General features: G+C 39.6%; 1 protein-coding gene across 1 annotated transcript in view; it reads right to left on the bottom strand.

The window, feature by feature from the left end:
- PRKAR2B (protein kinase cAMP-dependent type II regulatory subunit beta) overlaps positions 1–17,406 on the bottom strand; it is a 94,850-nt gene that overhangs the window by 57,869 nt on the left and 19,575 nt on the right. The window contains exon 2 of the mRNA XM_067316319.1: positions 3,920–3,955. Coding sequence (XP_067172420.1) covers positions 3,920–3,955 — 36 coding nt within the window. The remainder of the gene's footprint in view (positions 1–3,919; positions 3,956–17,406) is intronic.

A 17,406-nucleotide genomic window follows, 5' to 3' on the forward strand; every position in this document is an offset into this window, starting at 1 on the left:
AGGTTCTTTTCACCATTTTAGAAGCTTAAACAGACACAGAACTGAAGTAACTTTATAAACTGTTATCTATTTCTTAAATTAAGCCTATATTATACACTTGTATATAATACTAATAAATGGATAAAAACAGCCCCAGTAAGTGGTATCTATTAAGTCTAAATTTATGCTCATTCTCTAGCAACCCCATGCTGGTTTTGTATGCAAGATTCATTTCAAGAGGGTGAAAAGCAAGAACTCAGTGCTTCTGCAAACACACAGAACCACATTAGCTTTCCAAACCTAGGTATCGCAGACTTGAATGGATGAAAATTAATCTCATCCACAGCAAAAAAGCATCTTTCTATATTCAGAAGCTGCACCTCTTGGCTAGCTCAGCTCATTCAGGAATCTCCACATCATTTTTCACCTTGTGAGCATACTCACAGCTTTCTCTTCAGCTTCACGCTGCCTCCACCTCCGTGCCCCCCTTTCTTCCTGTCCATGTCTCTTGATTGCCTCAGTGTTTTTTCTCCTTTCTCTTCATCTTAATCCTACCAGATCTTAGAGAAAATTTCAGGATTAAAGCATTTGCAGCTATCTTACTGTTCATTCTAGCTGTGTGATGTATTTCTAGCCTCCTCTGCTTGCCTACTTCGTCTATTTAAGACTATGAAATCCATTATTCTTTGTACTCAGCCTAGAATAAGGGAGTGCATGACTAACTAGTCTGTAGGTAGCTATGCCTTCAGCTCCATGGTATATGTACATGTGTATTTTATGTATAGAACATACATTGCCTGCATAAACATACAGATAAGATACTAAATTACATAGCTCAATAAATTTTAAGAATTAAAATTCAAGAACAATTAATGGATCCTAGCTTACTTACTCCTTTATCCTTTACATACCAGTGACAGCACATTAATATACTCACAGCATGTTAACAGGAACAGCTGTTAAATAATAAATGCCTTACTATATTGTTTTCAGCAGGTGCTTCAGCAATTAATCTCTTGCGGCTTAATTTCTAGCTCAGTTTAGAAAAATAACTAGATCTTATGCCACCAAGTAAAATACTAGAGATTGCCTATAGAATAACAGAGACATCAAAATCAACACATCCACTGCTGCGAATTATTATTCTTTGTGAAGAAATGTGTATCATCTGGCTTCTCCCTGCCTATCACTGCAAGAGCTCAAAAAGCAGCTTTTAGCAGCGCAGTCTGGGAGCCTTTGCTTGGGATGTCACTGGTGTTTTTCCTCGCTCCTGGCGCGAGTGCGCCTGGCACCAGCTGGGGCGATTCTGCCCTTCCTCCGTCCTGCCGCCGGCTGAACTCGACCGCTACTGCCACTGTGGTGGCAGCATGCACGCAACATGCAAAATCCACCCTTTTGGAGATAGTTATCTGGGAGCCCCAGCATGGGGCAACGGGAGATCCACATGAAAACCAGTACACCAAAGAACTGCTCTACTGCTATTTTCATTACATCTGTGCCCCCTCGGGCAGCACGACTCCCCGACCTGTGCGAGGGAAGGCGAGATGGCTTTTGGGCAGACGTGAGAAAGGCGGGGAGAGTAACATCACGCTTTGGCAATCAGTCTGCAGTATCACCAGATCACATGCAACATCAACCACACGCCACAGCCACCTATCAAAGTATTTAACAATAACTCAGAGTAATGCATATCAGAAGCAAATCTTCAAGAAAATTTCCATGACACTTCAGAACCAAAAATCTTGCACATTTTACATTTTAAAATAGCTCTTATTCAATATGTTTAAAATTAACAGAAATCCATACTTGGAAAAGCAAACAAACAAAAAACTCTTCTTTTGGTCAGCCTCTCACTTCCTAAATATGAGAATCATCTTGGACTACAAAGCTGGAAAGCCTGGAAAGCAGTCACTGTCTGGCTTTTCTATTTGCAAAGTATCTTGAGTATCTTAATGTATCCAAACAGTTGTTCAATAAAAAGTAAAGTCACTATCTAAAAATATGGTTATGACAAAACATCTCTGTAAAATGCCTGCTATCAGTATAGGTCAAGGCACATTTAATATTTGATAAATCAACTTTCTTACATATCCTTTATCTCTCTGGCAGCTATTTAGTATTTAAGAAGTAAGAACTATCACCTTTCATGGCTTTTCTTGTTTGAAAAAATAATTATTTTGACTATTAAAGCTGCCCTGAAAATTAATAAAATAGTACATACAGTAGATTGTATTATTACCTTGCTGCAGCTTAATTAAACAGTGCTCATTTCTGAGGCTTGCAGAGCGTCTCCTTATCTTAACAGAAATTGAATTCCACTTACAGGATTTACATCTAAACAATCTTATACAATTCCACTTATTTTTCTGAAAAAAATAACTCAATCTTATCTTTCTACAAAAGACTTAAGCACGTTAAATATTAATTGCCCACAAAAATTATTTATATTTTTCCCCAATAAGCGTGCAAAAATTTCAGACTTTTTTTTGTTTCCTTTCAAAGGGACATTGAAAATAACTGCCAATTTTTTTCTGAGCAAGCATTAGCTTTTCAAATGAATCAAACTCTCGTACTGTAATGCAAAGTCTTATCACATATCTGTTGAAAAGACTGCATTGATTAAAGTCAGCTGTCAATCAGTCACAGTAAAACCTTGCTTTAAACACGCAACACAATCTGCATAACCCCCTGCTCACTTAGTGTGTGCCAGCTACAAATCATCCCTTTCATTTCATGTTACAAGCACCTTATGAAGTAATAGCAAAACTTAAAACCATTAGTATGAGAGTATTTTCGAATGAATTATGCTTTCTTACTGTGTGCTACATACAATATGCCCCAATCCTGCAAATGCATATCTCCATTTATTCTGTACAGTTCTCATCTTAGTAACTTGACTAATATTTTTATATTGACAAGGAACTATCCGACTGAGACTGTTGGAAGAAAACCTACAAGTCTGGACAGACTTTCTGGATTGTGGGATACACACTTTATTACGTTTACTAAAATGATCTGCAGTTGAAAATAGAAAGTGTTTTATATTTAGATTTTAAACTTAGCATACTGAGTTGACTGGATATAGATCACATTTTCAGTTCTGCTGACTCTGAGTCCATTATGAATGTTTTTATATTTAATGGAAGGTTTTACACCCCACTTCCAGATTCATATTATTTCAAAAATAAATAGAGTTAAGTTCTGGGACTCACGCTTCAGGAGAAAAAGCCTGAAAATATGAAATGTAAAGGCCATAATACAGGAGGACAAAGAGAGGCCAAAAATATTAATTTTTAATCTCACATAATATGAGGGGATCCATTACATGTTGTAATGGAATAAGGTAAATAGTTCCCCGAGCCAGCACTAACCAAGCTAACGTGCAGTATAGACAAAACAGCACCAAGCTAAGCAGTAACACTAACATCGCACAACACAACGCTGTCATGACAATATTGCTTTTGGGACCCAATCTGATAGCTCTACAGAGATGCACCATGTACACAAATCAGCTCAGTTTTGAAAAAATTTGGAGATTGCTGGCTTGGCTGTACATTTTCTCATGCACGTGTGATCGCCAAATTGCTGTTTCAAGTTATCTATGAAATAAGCAAGACAACACTGGATCCGATCGCCCTCAGTTCATGTTTTCTAAGTTTAGTCCTGTTAGTCCTAAAATTATTTCTTTTTTAAAGGAAAAAGAAAAGCTTAGATTTTTCATAAATTCCACAGCAACAGGAAGGATTCAGGCAAGTTCTGTGACCTGGAACCTTGACGACGTTTTTCAGCAAGCTGGATAACTAATTTGAAATAAACTCAAGTCAGTCATCTTCAAAGAAATCTGATTAATGTCATATTATATTTTACATGACAGTCACAATCATCATTATTTTAAATTTATTATGTAGACCAAGGAAACATGCAACTTCATCCAACTTACCTGATGCCCGTCTTGTGAATCGATTTATTGCTGGAGCTGAAAGAAAACAGGAAGTTTCAATTAGATTCTTTTCCTAACAGTTTAAATATACCTTACGCATAACACTTTACACATAACAATAATATACTTTGTTTAAATAAAGTGAGACAACCACAAAAGTCATTTAATATTATTGGTAAATCTTTATAGAATGCCATATTAATTTCATATATACCTAAACTTTTAAATAGCATTGCAAGAGATGTAATAACTAGTTACCAATAAGATTTCAAGAGTATTTTCAACTTTTTAAAAGTTACTGTATGCAAGCACCTTTTGCTGTTTATGTCTGGCTGTGAAATATTCAGATCTGTATTTCCATTATTTATTGAGACCATAGAAATTGGCATCTTGCACACAATGTTGCAAACCCGGATTAAGATGATGTAAAAAATGAATTTTAATTTTAGAAGATACACCTATTAGAAATCTGGCAACAAAGATACTCCTATACAGAAAAGGATTAGTTTACAATTCTATCTGAAAGATCAAATTTTCAACTGACTAACATTTAAAACTCTTCAGGTAAGTTAACACCAATGACAAAAAAAAAAAAAAAAAGTTTTACGGTGCAAATGACTGTTCATATTGACATCTCGGAACATCTACAAATGTGTGCTGCAAACATTTGCAATCCAATTCCTATCTTGTTTTCAACTGGGAGAGATCACAAAAATACATCTTAAAGCACACAGTTTTGATAATCTTTTGCCTCTATTTCAATTCCAGGCTTACCAGCTTCTTCAAGAGATACTAGTGAAAAAAAAAACCAAAGTTTTTTGTTTTGCCTTCCAAATACAACCTGCACACTGCTCATAATCAGTATAAAACACTGGTCTTGAACTCTACTTTCATATGATACTTTATTCCAGCCTTTAATGTAAGAAGAATATCTGAATGACCTAATTTCAAATGTGGGCAACAACTACATTAAAAATGCATAGTCGTATCATGGTTATTAATATTCAACTTTACAAAATTACTCTTAATGTTTATATGGAACCGACTAAAGAAAAATATTGAATTTTTTGATTTTATCACACTTAGTTTTACAAGGGAGTTACACAGCATTTCTTGAACGTTTAAGCCGAGAAGAAGAAAACAGGAGGGACAGTAACAGCTTGAGATGCATCAGACTTTTTATTCCTTTGGGGAGAAGAAACCAGAGCAAAGATACAAATTCTGAACCAGAGTCACAGATGGTTTGTGCAAGCACATACAGTAGTGACAGGTCCAAGTGGCAAGAAACGCACCGGGAAATCAGTCTGCAGTGATTCAAACTGCTATTCATGAGCAAGGACATCTCTTCTGAATAAGCTATCACAAACCCCAAATACATATATAAATAAACGAGAGATTCACATAACCAGAAAGTTTATTTTTAAACGCAAGTTCTATTCCCACCCAATGAACTTTCCTATAAAAAAACAAGACATTTCAACATTTTTTATTAGAGCAGACAGCATATTTTATGCAACTACTGTTGTGTAATACTGTTTAATTTCTCAAACTGCAAAAAAAATACACTTCATTTTGTCTCTAGGTTTATAGGCCAAATTCATTTCAGGACACTAGTCAAGACTCACCCTCAGCTGTCTGTGCCATTAGCTCCAGTTACGCAAGGTAGCAGCAGTTCCCAGTAGATGTGCTCATAAGAAAGTATTTGGGATCTGACATATTTCTAACAAGAAAGCGTAATATAGCGCTCTGCTCGCACTAAAGTTTTCCCCAAAGTCAGGGAAGATCATTTGGTTTGGCTGTCAGTTCTGTACAGTGTGTGTGGATACGAAGATTTAACTCCTCTAGACAGCTACCTCAGCACATTTTACCAACACAGTAAATAATACATTTCTTAAATAAAACCACCCAACACAGAACTAACCTACTTTGAAGTCTACACCTTCTTGACAATTTCAGTCATTATTTCAAAGAGACAATCTCTTTTCCAGGTACTTTCAGTTAAATAAACTTTTAAAATCAGTTTTCTGATTGCTGTAAGAAGGTTTAATTTTACAATTTACTTGTTGCTAGGAGAAAAAAAAAAGAGCAAGAGAGAACAATTTTAACGGAGTGTTAGAAACTTGATAATTAATTGTGTGCAAACAGATCACCTCTGAGCTACGCCTGCTCTGTGGAGGTCATGCGCGTGAGTATTCAGTGTTCAGCAGCCGCCAGGTAAAGCCTTTCTCCCCAGGACCGGGAGCTCTTTGGGGTCATCCAAGCGTGTTCCTGGGAATTTCAGAAGCAGCACCACAGCTCTTTGTTTTGCAGCAAGCTGAACTACTCTCTCTCGTAGCAAATTGTGATATATCTTTGGTGCCCAGAGAGATGGAAAAGTTAGCTTACAAGAAGGGCTCAGAGAATCATTAGCCCTGGAGAAATTTAGCCTATATTTTCACTGAAAAGTAGATGCATGATCAACCAGATGATTATAATGTCTGGCAGGATAAACATAATAAGGTGGTCAAAGAGAATTTAAAAAGCAATTTGCTGGAGGCATAAGAAATAACAGTAAGTTATCTTTCAGACATGGCAGGAGCTGGAAGTCTTGGCTCAGAAAGCAAATGGACAAATCAGTGGCAGAACAACTCACTGAGGGATATGAAGCACTCCTCCTGGGGCCTTAAGTCCTTAAGCCACAGAAAGCTGGAGGTTATAGAGAGGGAAGAAACACTACCTGCTTTGCCTGTGCTTATCTTCTTCCCTGGATATCCTTTCTTCAGCCACTGCTGCTACTGAATTCTGCGCTAGACTGTCTCGTAAGCTGGGACCAGTGTGTCTGTCCTTACATTTAAGTGAAAGCAGCACCCAAGAAAGCGCCATGCCAAGAGACAGTCTTGGCATGTTTAAGTACTACTGCGTCGGGGACCTGCGGGCAGCATTGAAATCCCACTCACGGCCACATGGATATTGCATTTCCATCCAGGGGTTCAAGCCCCAAGCTAGGCATAGATGCAAGAAACGGTGCCTGGTGATGGGGCTTCGCATCCTGCTCCGGCAGCTGTTCCCCAACACCTCTGCTCACGCCTCTCTTCTTGCACGTACAAGAAGCTTCTCAGGACTTTCTGTGCCTGACCACAGGCAGGAACGGCGGAAAGCTGTTGCACTCTACGTCCCCTCGAGCACTGCTCCCGACCTCACCGGACACCCAGGCAGAGCAGTCAGTGGGCTCCACCGCTCCAAGCACACCCCACTTGCACCACTGTGGACACACACCAACTTAAAGCACCCTAATGCTGCAGCGCAGGAAAGCTCAGAAAGGGAAGGGGCACGAGGCAGTACCTACATAGCTGCTGAAGTTAACTCTGTAGGGAAAATATCCAAAAGGTTACAGAAACATTGCCAAGAGCCGGTTGCTCAGAGTGACTCAATACAATGACAGGCTGGAAAAAAGAAGAAGGAAGGAGGAAGGAGGAAGGAGGAAGGAGGAAGGAGGAAGGAGGAAGGAGGAAGGAGGAAGGAGGAAGGAGGAAGGAGGAAGGAGGAAGGAGGAAGGAGGAAGGAGGAAGGAGGAAGGAGGAAGGAGGAAGGAGGAAGGAGGAAGGAGGAAGGAGGAAGGAGGAAGGAGGAACCCCCTCCAAATCAAACTGGTTATGTACTGACTTATAGTTACCAAAGAAAAACCCTACTGACTTGTGCAAAAAGTAGGAGGAGCAAAACATGGATTGCAAAACCTAGTCATTGCAAAATCTAATGATTTTTCCCAAAAAGAGGTAAACTGGGAGGCAAATACATTCAGAACATTTCCACTGACATTTTATCTTTTATTTGACTAACAGAGAGTGCTGTACTGCAACCAAGTGCTGTATTTCAGTTAGTGGAGAATCTTGTTTAAGTATGTGAGGTCACTCGAGTATTAATACGACTCTTTGCATTCTGTTTTGTCCCAACAAAAGTCTACTGCAAACTTTCATAGGGGAAAAAGAATAAAGGCAAAAGAAACAAGCAAAAAGCAGAAAACCCCAGATGTCAATACCCTGACAAAGTTTTGATCAAATTACTGTTTGAAATTAAGTTAGCAATTCTTATATGACATATTACAGTTGTTGTCTTGTTAGGACTAAATAACGATAGAATTCCATAGTCTAAGATGTTATCTGCTAGTAACTGAAATTTATGTTTCCTCATGTTTGCAAATCCTTGTTCAGACAACTGTACAAAACTACAGAATGTTTTGAAGTATTTTGGTGATACAGACCCAAGTAAATAAACAGAAATAATTGGCACCACATAAACGATAAGAGCAGCCAAAAAATGTTATAATGTCACTAAGAATCCACTCTGTAAAAACAACAGTGAATTACATGAAGCACTCACTGAAGATAAAATTTTTCCATCACTGACAACTGTCAACCAGCTAACTATTGCTCTTTTCCTCTCTGGATATTTTTTCACTCATACAATTCTTTATGAACATTAACCAGTCATCACAACATCCCTGCAAAACAGACAATAAAAGTAACATTATTTTGTAAGTGAAGAAGGTAGAAATGGGGGTCAATGGGATTGTTCGCAGAGCACCAAGGCGAAGATGATAACGGTAAGGAAGGATCCCTGCCTGGGAGCCCTTCACCCAGTTAACTCGTTCTCACAGCACTGAGCCTTTTTGCACACTCCCAATTTAAGTGCTCAAAGTCAAGTTTGCTTCAAAGACTGCCAGAAACACTAGTGCCACTGCCTGGAATAATAAATCAAATACATCACAGAGATTAGACATGCAGTCTTCCCAAAACGTCAGGGCACTGACAGCCCTGGATCTAACGAGACGTTACGCTTAACGGTGGCTGCTGAGGACACGCTCAAGCTTCTCCGCCAGCCAGACGCGTAAGCTGTGCCTCCTGCGGGTCTGCAAACAGGGGCAAACACAACAGCAGGCCAGGCGGCCTCGGGAGCTCAGCGGGCTCCCCGCAGCCTGCTCCTGCAGGCAGAGATCAGCAGGAGACTCCTCGGGCCACACTGATGGCAGTTCTAGTAAATGCTCTTTCAGAGCAAAACACACAGAGCCAAAATGCCTGCTCTAAGTGACTGGGTTGGCAGATCAGTGAAAAAAATCTTCAGCATTAATAAAAATTAGAAGAACACTTTCAACTAGCTCCACTTTCAATTAGCCCCTGTAATATCTTCGGGGGCAAAAAGCTAAACCCCCTTAAAAACAAAAAAACAAAAAGAAAATTAAACTCAGCCATTACATTTCTAAAGACCTCAAATTCAGCAGACCATAGCCCATACAGAACAAGAATGTTGCTAATACATCTTAAAAAGTAGCTACAGACAGAAATAGTACTTGCACCTCAGTGTGTAATCCTTGGGTGGAAGGCACAGATGCCCAGAGTGAAGTTATGAAACAAAGTCATAGCTAAATCATATATTTTTTCTATCCTATTGAAGGCAAAACAGTGCTAAAGCTCTCAAGGACATCACTGAGGTCAGTGGTTAAACACAGCCCAAATTTCAACAAGAGGTTGAGAACCTGCTTCTCAACACACCCCATGATATTATATCAGCCTAACTGAAATGACTTCAAAGGAGATATTTTTGTTTCACTTGGTTTTCTCATTCCACCACCTATGTTATATACCTCAAAATCCCAGGCCAAGTTGCAGCATTACTTGCACTACAGACTCCACCTTCTCAGTTCCAAGCTCTGCCACTTCTCAGAGGCCCAGCAACCTTCAGAAAGATGCTGAATTATGCCTATTGCAAATCTCATTCCTATATTATACAAGTTAATATGACCTTGTCTTCTTTCCTACACAGATTATTAATTAGAATGAACTAATAAGAGAACAAGAGAAAACATAAGTGAAACAAGAACAAGAAAAAAAACGTATCTAAATGTAGACTGAATGCCTTTCTAAAATACATGCTTTAGTCAGCCTTAAGTCATTAACCTCAAAGTGAACAAAGTATGCTTAACTCTCCATTACCCAGAATGATAGACTGGGACATCATGCATAAGAATGATAACAGTAATAATAAAGACAAGACAGATATGGGAGAGCATGGTGCAGGGTATCCAGTCACTCATGGACACCTCTCTGGATCTGCTCTAATTTCTCTCCATCACAATTTTAGGATTATTCCAGGAGGAATGATCATTCCAGAGCACTGCCAGGTCTGAGGTGGACATAAGATAAGACACTAATTTTAATGTACGTTCACACTAATAGGACCGCACAGAATCTCAGGGAAGGCAGTACAAGCACCACTGCTGCCACCACCACGTGCTCTTGGCCATGCGGTTCCCCCTCAGCCAGGCCTCACAGGGGCAAGTCTGCCTCTTCCAGAATGCTGCAGGCTGAACACAGTTGGTCCTAGGCCCAGGCTAATAAAACTGGCTTACCCCAAACCAACTCCAGCCAGATGCCTCTGCACACATGTCACGGGGACACCCGAATTGCTGCTCACTGCACAGCGGAGGCTACGGGGCAGCATGGCATTTTGCTCGACCTCCATGTCACGGGGAAGCAGCTGCAGCACTTCTGGAGCTGGCTCTGAAAGTGGTTCAGCTGTGTTTGTGCAGCAGTGCCAGCACGAATGTCAGCGGCACAGATAATCCACAACCACAATGGCACAGACAGTCCACAGCCGATAATTTATTGCTATATAATTAAGAGCCAATTGTATTTACAGTCTGTACTGCTACCAGAGGTCAGGGTACATGGTCATTTCTCTCTTAGACTCTCTAAAAGCACATGGAGATATTACTAGAATACAGATCTAGGCAGATGATAAAAATCAAGCTGTTAACATAAAGTGAAATTACAGAAAACGTGATAAAATTGTAAAACATAGATCTCTATTTCACTGAGAAATTTGTTAGAGTTGGAATAACTTCGGAAGTGGGTTGCTTTACTCTGAAGAGCTATTCTTCCTTCCAGCTCTCAGACTCCGGCTGGTACCTTCAGTGACAGCTTGGAGAAATGAGTCCGTGACAAAGGAGGGAGTTGTTAGGCCTAGAGAGAATGGTGCTCGCTTTCTCTGCGAAAGGCCATGATGGCTGTGACAGGATGGGGAGAGGAGACGGGCCCAGGGAACACGCAGGCAGTATTCAGAATACAAACAAAAAGCCCTTGCAGTAAAGAGATTAGATACGCTTATTTAGAAAGCTACGCTATATTTTGATTTCTGGAAACTTAATAGTAAAATCATCACTATGAAATACATAAGATACATCTTCCTATTTCCTTCACCAAATAAATCCAACTCAAAAGATTTCTTTTTTAATCAAAACCAACATTCAAGAACACCACCTAGACTGGGCCTTGACACATGGAGAAAGGGTAAATCACAGCCGTACAGAGATACACCCTAACTGACACTTGCCAGAGACCCCGAAAGGTTCGGCAACAGCACTGCTGTCACCTTCCGTAACAAACCAACCTTTGAATCTAACAAGAACTCTAAACTCCACCTCAAAACGCTGTTTTCCCTTGGGAGGCAAGGCCACGGCTCCTCAAAGGGCAAGGTCTGCACACCAAGGGATCCGACCCCGAACAAAGCGGGTGCGTTGCCAGAAGGAACTGGGAGCACGTTTCCTTGGGGAGCGCGTGGTCCCTGCGGCCGGAGCACGGCCACGTTCCATAGGAGGGAGAGCGCATACATCCGCAGGCATTCACACGCACGGGCACAATCCGGGACGCAAGCCATGAAGTGTTAAACACATGCTTTCAGGGAGCCCCGCAGTCAGAGACGGGGAAGCCAAGACGAGAAAGGGATGATGCAGTAGCATCACTGTTTATAGGCTACCAGGAGAAAAAGGGAAAGAAAATCATTTTGGCTGTTGCAAGAGAAGTGGAGGTTGGTATGGGGAAGTAGCTACATTAGATGGGATGCCCTAAGATGATTGCTTTTTTTTTCTTCCGTTAAAATTACATCTACAGATTTTAAAACCATCTGTACCACAACATAATATACACATAATTATTCCCATTTCTGAAGACATCAACACATCTGTAGAAAAATAAAAATACACAGAAACCAGAATATCCTATTATCCCCATTTTTAAAATACGCAACAAACGAAAGCAAACTCAGAAAAGGCAGCATTGCCCATTTTCTTTATAGATCTAAAATGCAGTTAGTCCAAACTGAATTTTAAGATTTTAATTGGCTCTACAGATTACTTAACTTCTTGCCATTTTCAGTCTGGAAAATGAGTTCTATTTTGTTGTAGAATAGTTTCTCAAGAAAGTGGGGAAAGCCTTACAGTCACAATATTTTGAAAACTATAGTGGGTAATTGCCTTATGCTCCTTATGATACAGCTCTGGAGCTAGTATTTCCATAATTGCATACTACTACAGTGGGCCTGCCCCTTTGCAAAGCCAACGCCACGCGTTTCCCAGTGCTGCGCAGGATCCTGCACCCTCCCCAGATAGCCTTCAAAGGAAACTGAGATGGAGAATCCAGGTAAACTATTTTATTCACACAAATACATAACATACCCTAAAAGAGAGGATACCAAAAACAGCACAGAAGAAAGCCCCTCTTCTTAGGTGTTGGTTCGTAGAATGAAATACCCGATCTCCCAGTAGATACACACAGTGAATTGCTACTTCCAACAGAAAACGACAAACAGCCAACCCCTCTACCTTATATCTTCTCTAATGACTGCACAACAACAAGCCACAAATTATTTCTTCAAACTCCAAAGCCTGCGTTGCACACACAGAAAAGGAAAAAAAAAAAAACATGACTTGCTGACTCAGGTCAAAAAAAGGATAAATATCTATTCAGTGAAAGTTTTGACAAATTAATTAGTTGATTATTAACAAGTCACCACAAAAGAACATGAATATAAATATGTGGATAAATATGAGGATAAATACCTCAGTTTTTGTTTTGCTGAAGATGAAAACCCTTTTTATCTACATATTTAAACTCATCACTATGCTATCAGGAAAACAGCAATGCTCTAACTGAAGTACCTGAAAATATTAAATAAGCCGTGACTAATATATTTTTTCAGGTTTTCATTTTTTACACTATTTCCAGGTTATATTTTGTATTGATTTTAAATATATTTATTTTTAAATGCTATTATGGAGTAGCACACTTCCATGGTCATGTTTTGACATATCATAGAGCACTACAAGTTGGCTAGTTATTTAACCTGTCATAACACAAATCTTGAAGGAGAGGCAAAGAAATCTTTCCTGCTTTATCAGTTAAGAAATTTCAGCTATTATGAATAATTGATGCTGTACATAATTACTATAGCTGAAAATAAAAAGATGAGATGCCTGTCTGATCTTACTCTGGGTTGGACCAATGACCCAACGTAGTGAAATGGGCTCTCACAGCAGTTACTGGGAATGAAATGCTTCTCTTGGAGAGCATATTTACTTTTCCCACTCAAGCAGATCTTACAAGGTTTGGGCTTTTTTTTTTTTTTTTTTTTTTTTAAGGAGAATCCTAGCACTTCTTTTATATTCTAACATAGCACATTAATCTGAGAGTAGGTTAAGTGAATATGCTGCTATATTGAATGCTTCTTATCTGAAATACGCATTCTGTTGTATAGCGACGCATGCTAAACATAGCATGTTTTCCTTTACAAATTCATTGTCACTACTGCTTGGGACCAGTACCTTGGGACCAGTACACTTTGTCATTATTTCATTAAAAATAATCAGTCATCTAGAGAAGAAAAAAATATCATTCACATCAATATTTCTAATCCTCAATTATAGCAGTGGCTGCAACAAATTAATTTGTGTAAGAACTTGTTTGATAAGAGCTGAAAATCTGTGTTTGTGAGGAAGCTCTGGTTTGGAGTACTTGCTGCCCTCAATCTCAGGTTATTCAGTACATATGATGAAAACTAATGATGTGCATATGATAAGATTATGTCCATCAGGGACAAAATAATTAGAAAGCAAAGAACAATATGAAATTGAACATAAAAAGCACCAATGAAATAAATATATGAAGGACATCAACCTTCCCAGGACATGTTCTGGGCAATGAAGATCCAGGCCTTCCTACAGAGAGAAAAACTAAGATTTGAAGGGCTGCTTTAGCTTGATCATGATCCACAGGTCCCTTTTTGCTTTCACCCTCTGTCTTGGTATAATTTACCAAACTGCCTATTTCTACCCAACAGAGAGGTTTTTTTAAGTTCGTTTTTTTTAACATGATCCCTACACCCCACACTACTTGCAGTAACATCCCCCTTAGCTACCGAAGCAATTTATTACAATTTTCAAGGAATATTCTGCTATAGCCATAGCATAGTTTACAACTGCTACTAAAACCCATCTGATAGAAAATGTCAGTAATGCTTTTATCTTCTTACCATCTGTAAATGCCTCCTTTCCACTTGAAATTTCAAAAGCTATTTTAAGAATATTATGGTTATTTGCTTTCTAACACTGCAGCGTAGGCGTTTAGATTCAATTTCATGTTCTTTTCTGCTTTCTAATTTTGCTGCCTGAAGCATATTTACTAATGTATGCATGTTCCCAATCAGAATGAGAGAAAAATTGGTCATTCTGCTAAAGCTCTACCAGCAATCCCCAAACAGTTGAATGGAACCACTCATCTGTAAAACTATCGAACTGACATTTTATATGTCATTAGGCTTCAGGATCAACATCCCATGAGACAAAGAGCAGTCTGCACCTGTCCTTGAACTAGAATTTCTGTCAAACTGCAAACTAGACAGCCCAAGGTTTTGCAAAAATGACCTGTTCTCTCAAACTCTTGAGTGTCTAAACCCTTCCCTTAATTATTACACAAGTGTGCTTTAGGTTCTCATTTTTGCAAAATTTTGGCCTATTATTTTTTAATCTCTTGACAGCAGCTGAAAGTTATCTTTATTACAAAGGAATAAAGATGCAATCTGGTTGATGGTAGTGGGTTGGAGAAGATGTCATGGCTGTCAGTATTCTCCTCTGAGGGAGTACACCTTTGTATGGAGTTTGTAATTATCTCAACTATTTTACACAATTTTGCAACTGCGAAACATAACTGCTTCTCTCCCCATACACATTCATACTACCCGTGTTTAATCCAAAGTCTCAAACTTTTTAAGACTCAGGCTTCCCTACTGTTATTCATGTTTTTGTCACTTTGCCATTAGGTTATTACAACACATCCCACATGGGCAAACACCATTAAAACTTTCTAAAGTTAAGATTATACAACATCTCTTCCTGCTTACTAAGACTACCTGGGCAGAAACCTATACTACAAAGTACCTTGATGAAAAAAAGATATATTAATGTGTATGATCTGCAATCTGCACTGCCTGTTTATTCATTTCCAGGTGAAAGTTAAGATTTTTTTACTTGATATGTATTTTAAAGTTTGCATATTTTATGCTCTTTACATACTTAAAGGGAGCGTCTCTTGCACTCATGATATTCATTCTCAGCTAGTAAGAACTAAAAGAGACAATTTTGTCAGCTTTCAGAGCATGAGGCAAAGCACATCTTCCTGTTTGGTTTTAGAGAAAGACTAAGAGATGTAGCTCATTAGAGACCACAGTTACTGTTAAAAAATAAAAAGAATAACAATAAAAAAAATTATGAGAATAACAAATGTTAACAAGAGGACTGCAATGAGACTATTTCAGAAGAGAGATATATACATTAGCATCTAAACAGGAAAGTCTTAACCAAAAAAAGACAGCACTTGAACATTAACCTGCCCTCACTCCTACCACATAAATGCCAGCTCTTCAGAGGTTTGCAGATGACACTGATGGCAGGATGGGTGCTTCCTCACTTCTGCCTGGGCACCGCATTAGGAGTTTCATCAGCGAGCACACTGAGCACATATTTTCTGTTTAGACATTTCACTGGTTTTGCACGTCTGCTGCCTGCAGCCTACATGGAACACACTTCCCATCACCAGGCAAACTCTCTGATGTCTGGCAGCCAACCAAAACAACTAGTGAAACACCAAAGCGAAGATCCTACCGGCCAGGAATACATCCACAGGAGTAACTTGGCGGCTAACACCTTCCCCAAGCTCAGGTCCCATGTGTCAGAGTGCAGCTTCTGAGACTGGGTTTTTTTTGTTGTTTTTTTTTTTTTCCTATTTTCAGTAAATACTTGTACTCTTAGGCTGCAGTCATCCTCCAGGGCTGGACAATATCAGCAACAAAAAACCTTGAGCTACCAGAAACTATAGTGTTGAGATTAAAAAGGTTGAGCCAAAGGTCAAAAATAAGGGGGGGGGGGGGGAAGGCAGGAACTGGAAATAAGAAACATAGGGCAGGAGGGGAGGAATAGTTTTACTGTTCACATTCCATATGTGTGCACTGTCAAATTACAGCAAGCAGCTGTCAGGGATTATGCTGAAGCTGTTAGCCAAAGCATCTTCCATGATTTGGCCTTTCCAGTTCTGAGAGGCAAGTGAATGAAGCACAGCTGATGCTGGTAGCTGCACTCGCTTCAGTACAGACTTCATGCACCCATGCAATATCTGCTCCCCTTTCCTCTTGCAAAGGTGCAGGACACAGCATGCAAATATGACCCTAGGGAGAAGGTGGGACTCAGATTCAATCTTAATAACAACAGCCATGAGGCTCCTCTTCAGATGGTCAAAACCACTATCCACATCCATGAGACTACCGATCATGCATTAACTAAAGAAACCCTGTGCATGGTTCAGATTGACCATAAATGGCTTTAGGAGTCAAGAAAGGGAGCAAGGAAGGGTCACCATGTGTCTATTACCCAGAATATATAGACTGAGGATTTTACAAATGGCACCCCCCAAACTGGGCAGCTAGGTGTCATTTTCCCCTGAACTGCGCAGCTAAAGAATGTCGGAAATTAGGGATGACCAATTTCCAGGTGACCAGGGCAATCCTCTTCCTTGCACCCATTGGCTCATGTCAGCTATCTGCATAACCAAATAAAGGGCAATTACAACATGGATCTCGTTTCCATGGTCACCACTGTCCTCATCCTGAAGTTCTCCCTTGAATGGCTATCTTCCCATTTTGGAATATGACCTTCCATTGTCAACAAATACAGACATTAGGTAGAACATGTAGCACCTCCCAGCATAACATATAACACAGGATCTTATCTACCTTGATACAGTTGTGCTAGCACTTGTATGACCATGGTCAAACAGACCCATGCTACTGCATGTTACTGTCACAGTGCTGAGACACAAATTACAGCAAATAATCTAACACTGATGTGGTTACAATGCCTTTTTTTAGGTTCTTATTCGAGACATGCACTCATCTCAGGACCTGCTTTTCTCTTCCCTTAAAACAACTCTGAACATCCCCATAATAAACCGGGATTATAGCCCAGAACACACAGAACGTGTGTAAGGATGTTCAAAGAGCTCAGTTGCCTAACTTGGTGTGGAGACTTTTGTGCTCAGAGTGTAAAATTTGGGCATAATGATACTAAACATTGTCACTTGAGCCCCTTTATAAACCTAGTCCTTATTCTCAAGCTGTCTTTTAAGTCTATA

The sequence above is a fragment of the Apteryx mantelli genome, chromosome 1, assembly GCF_036417845.1.
Source record: "Apteryx mantelli isolate bAptMan1 chromosome 1, bAptMan1.hap1, whole genome shotgun sequence".
Taxonomy (NCBI): domain Eukaryota; kingdom Metazoa; phylum Chordata; class Aves; order Apterygiformes; family Apterygidae; genus Apteryx; species Apteryx mantelli.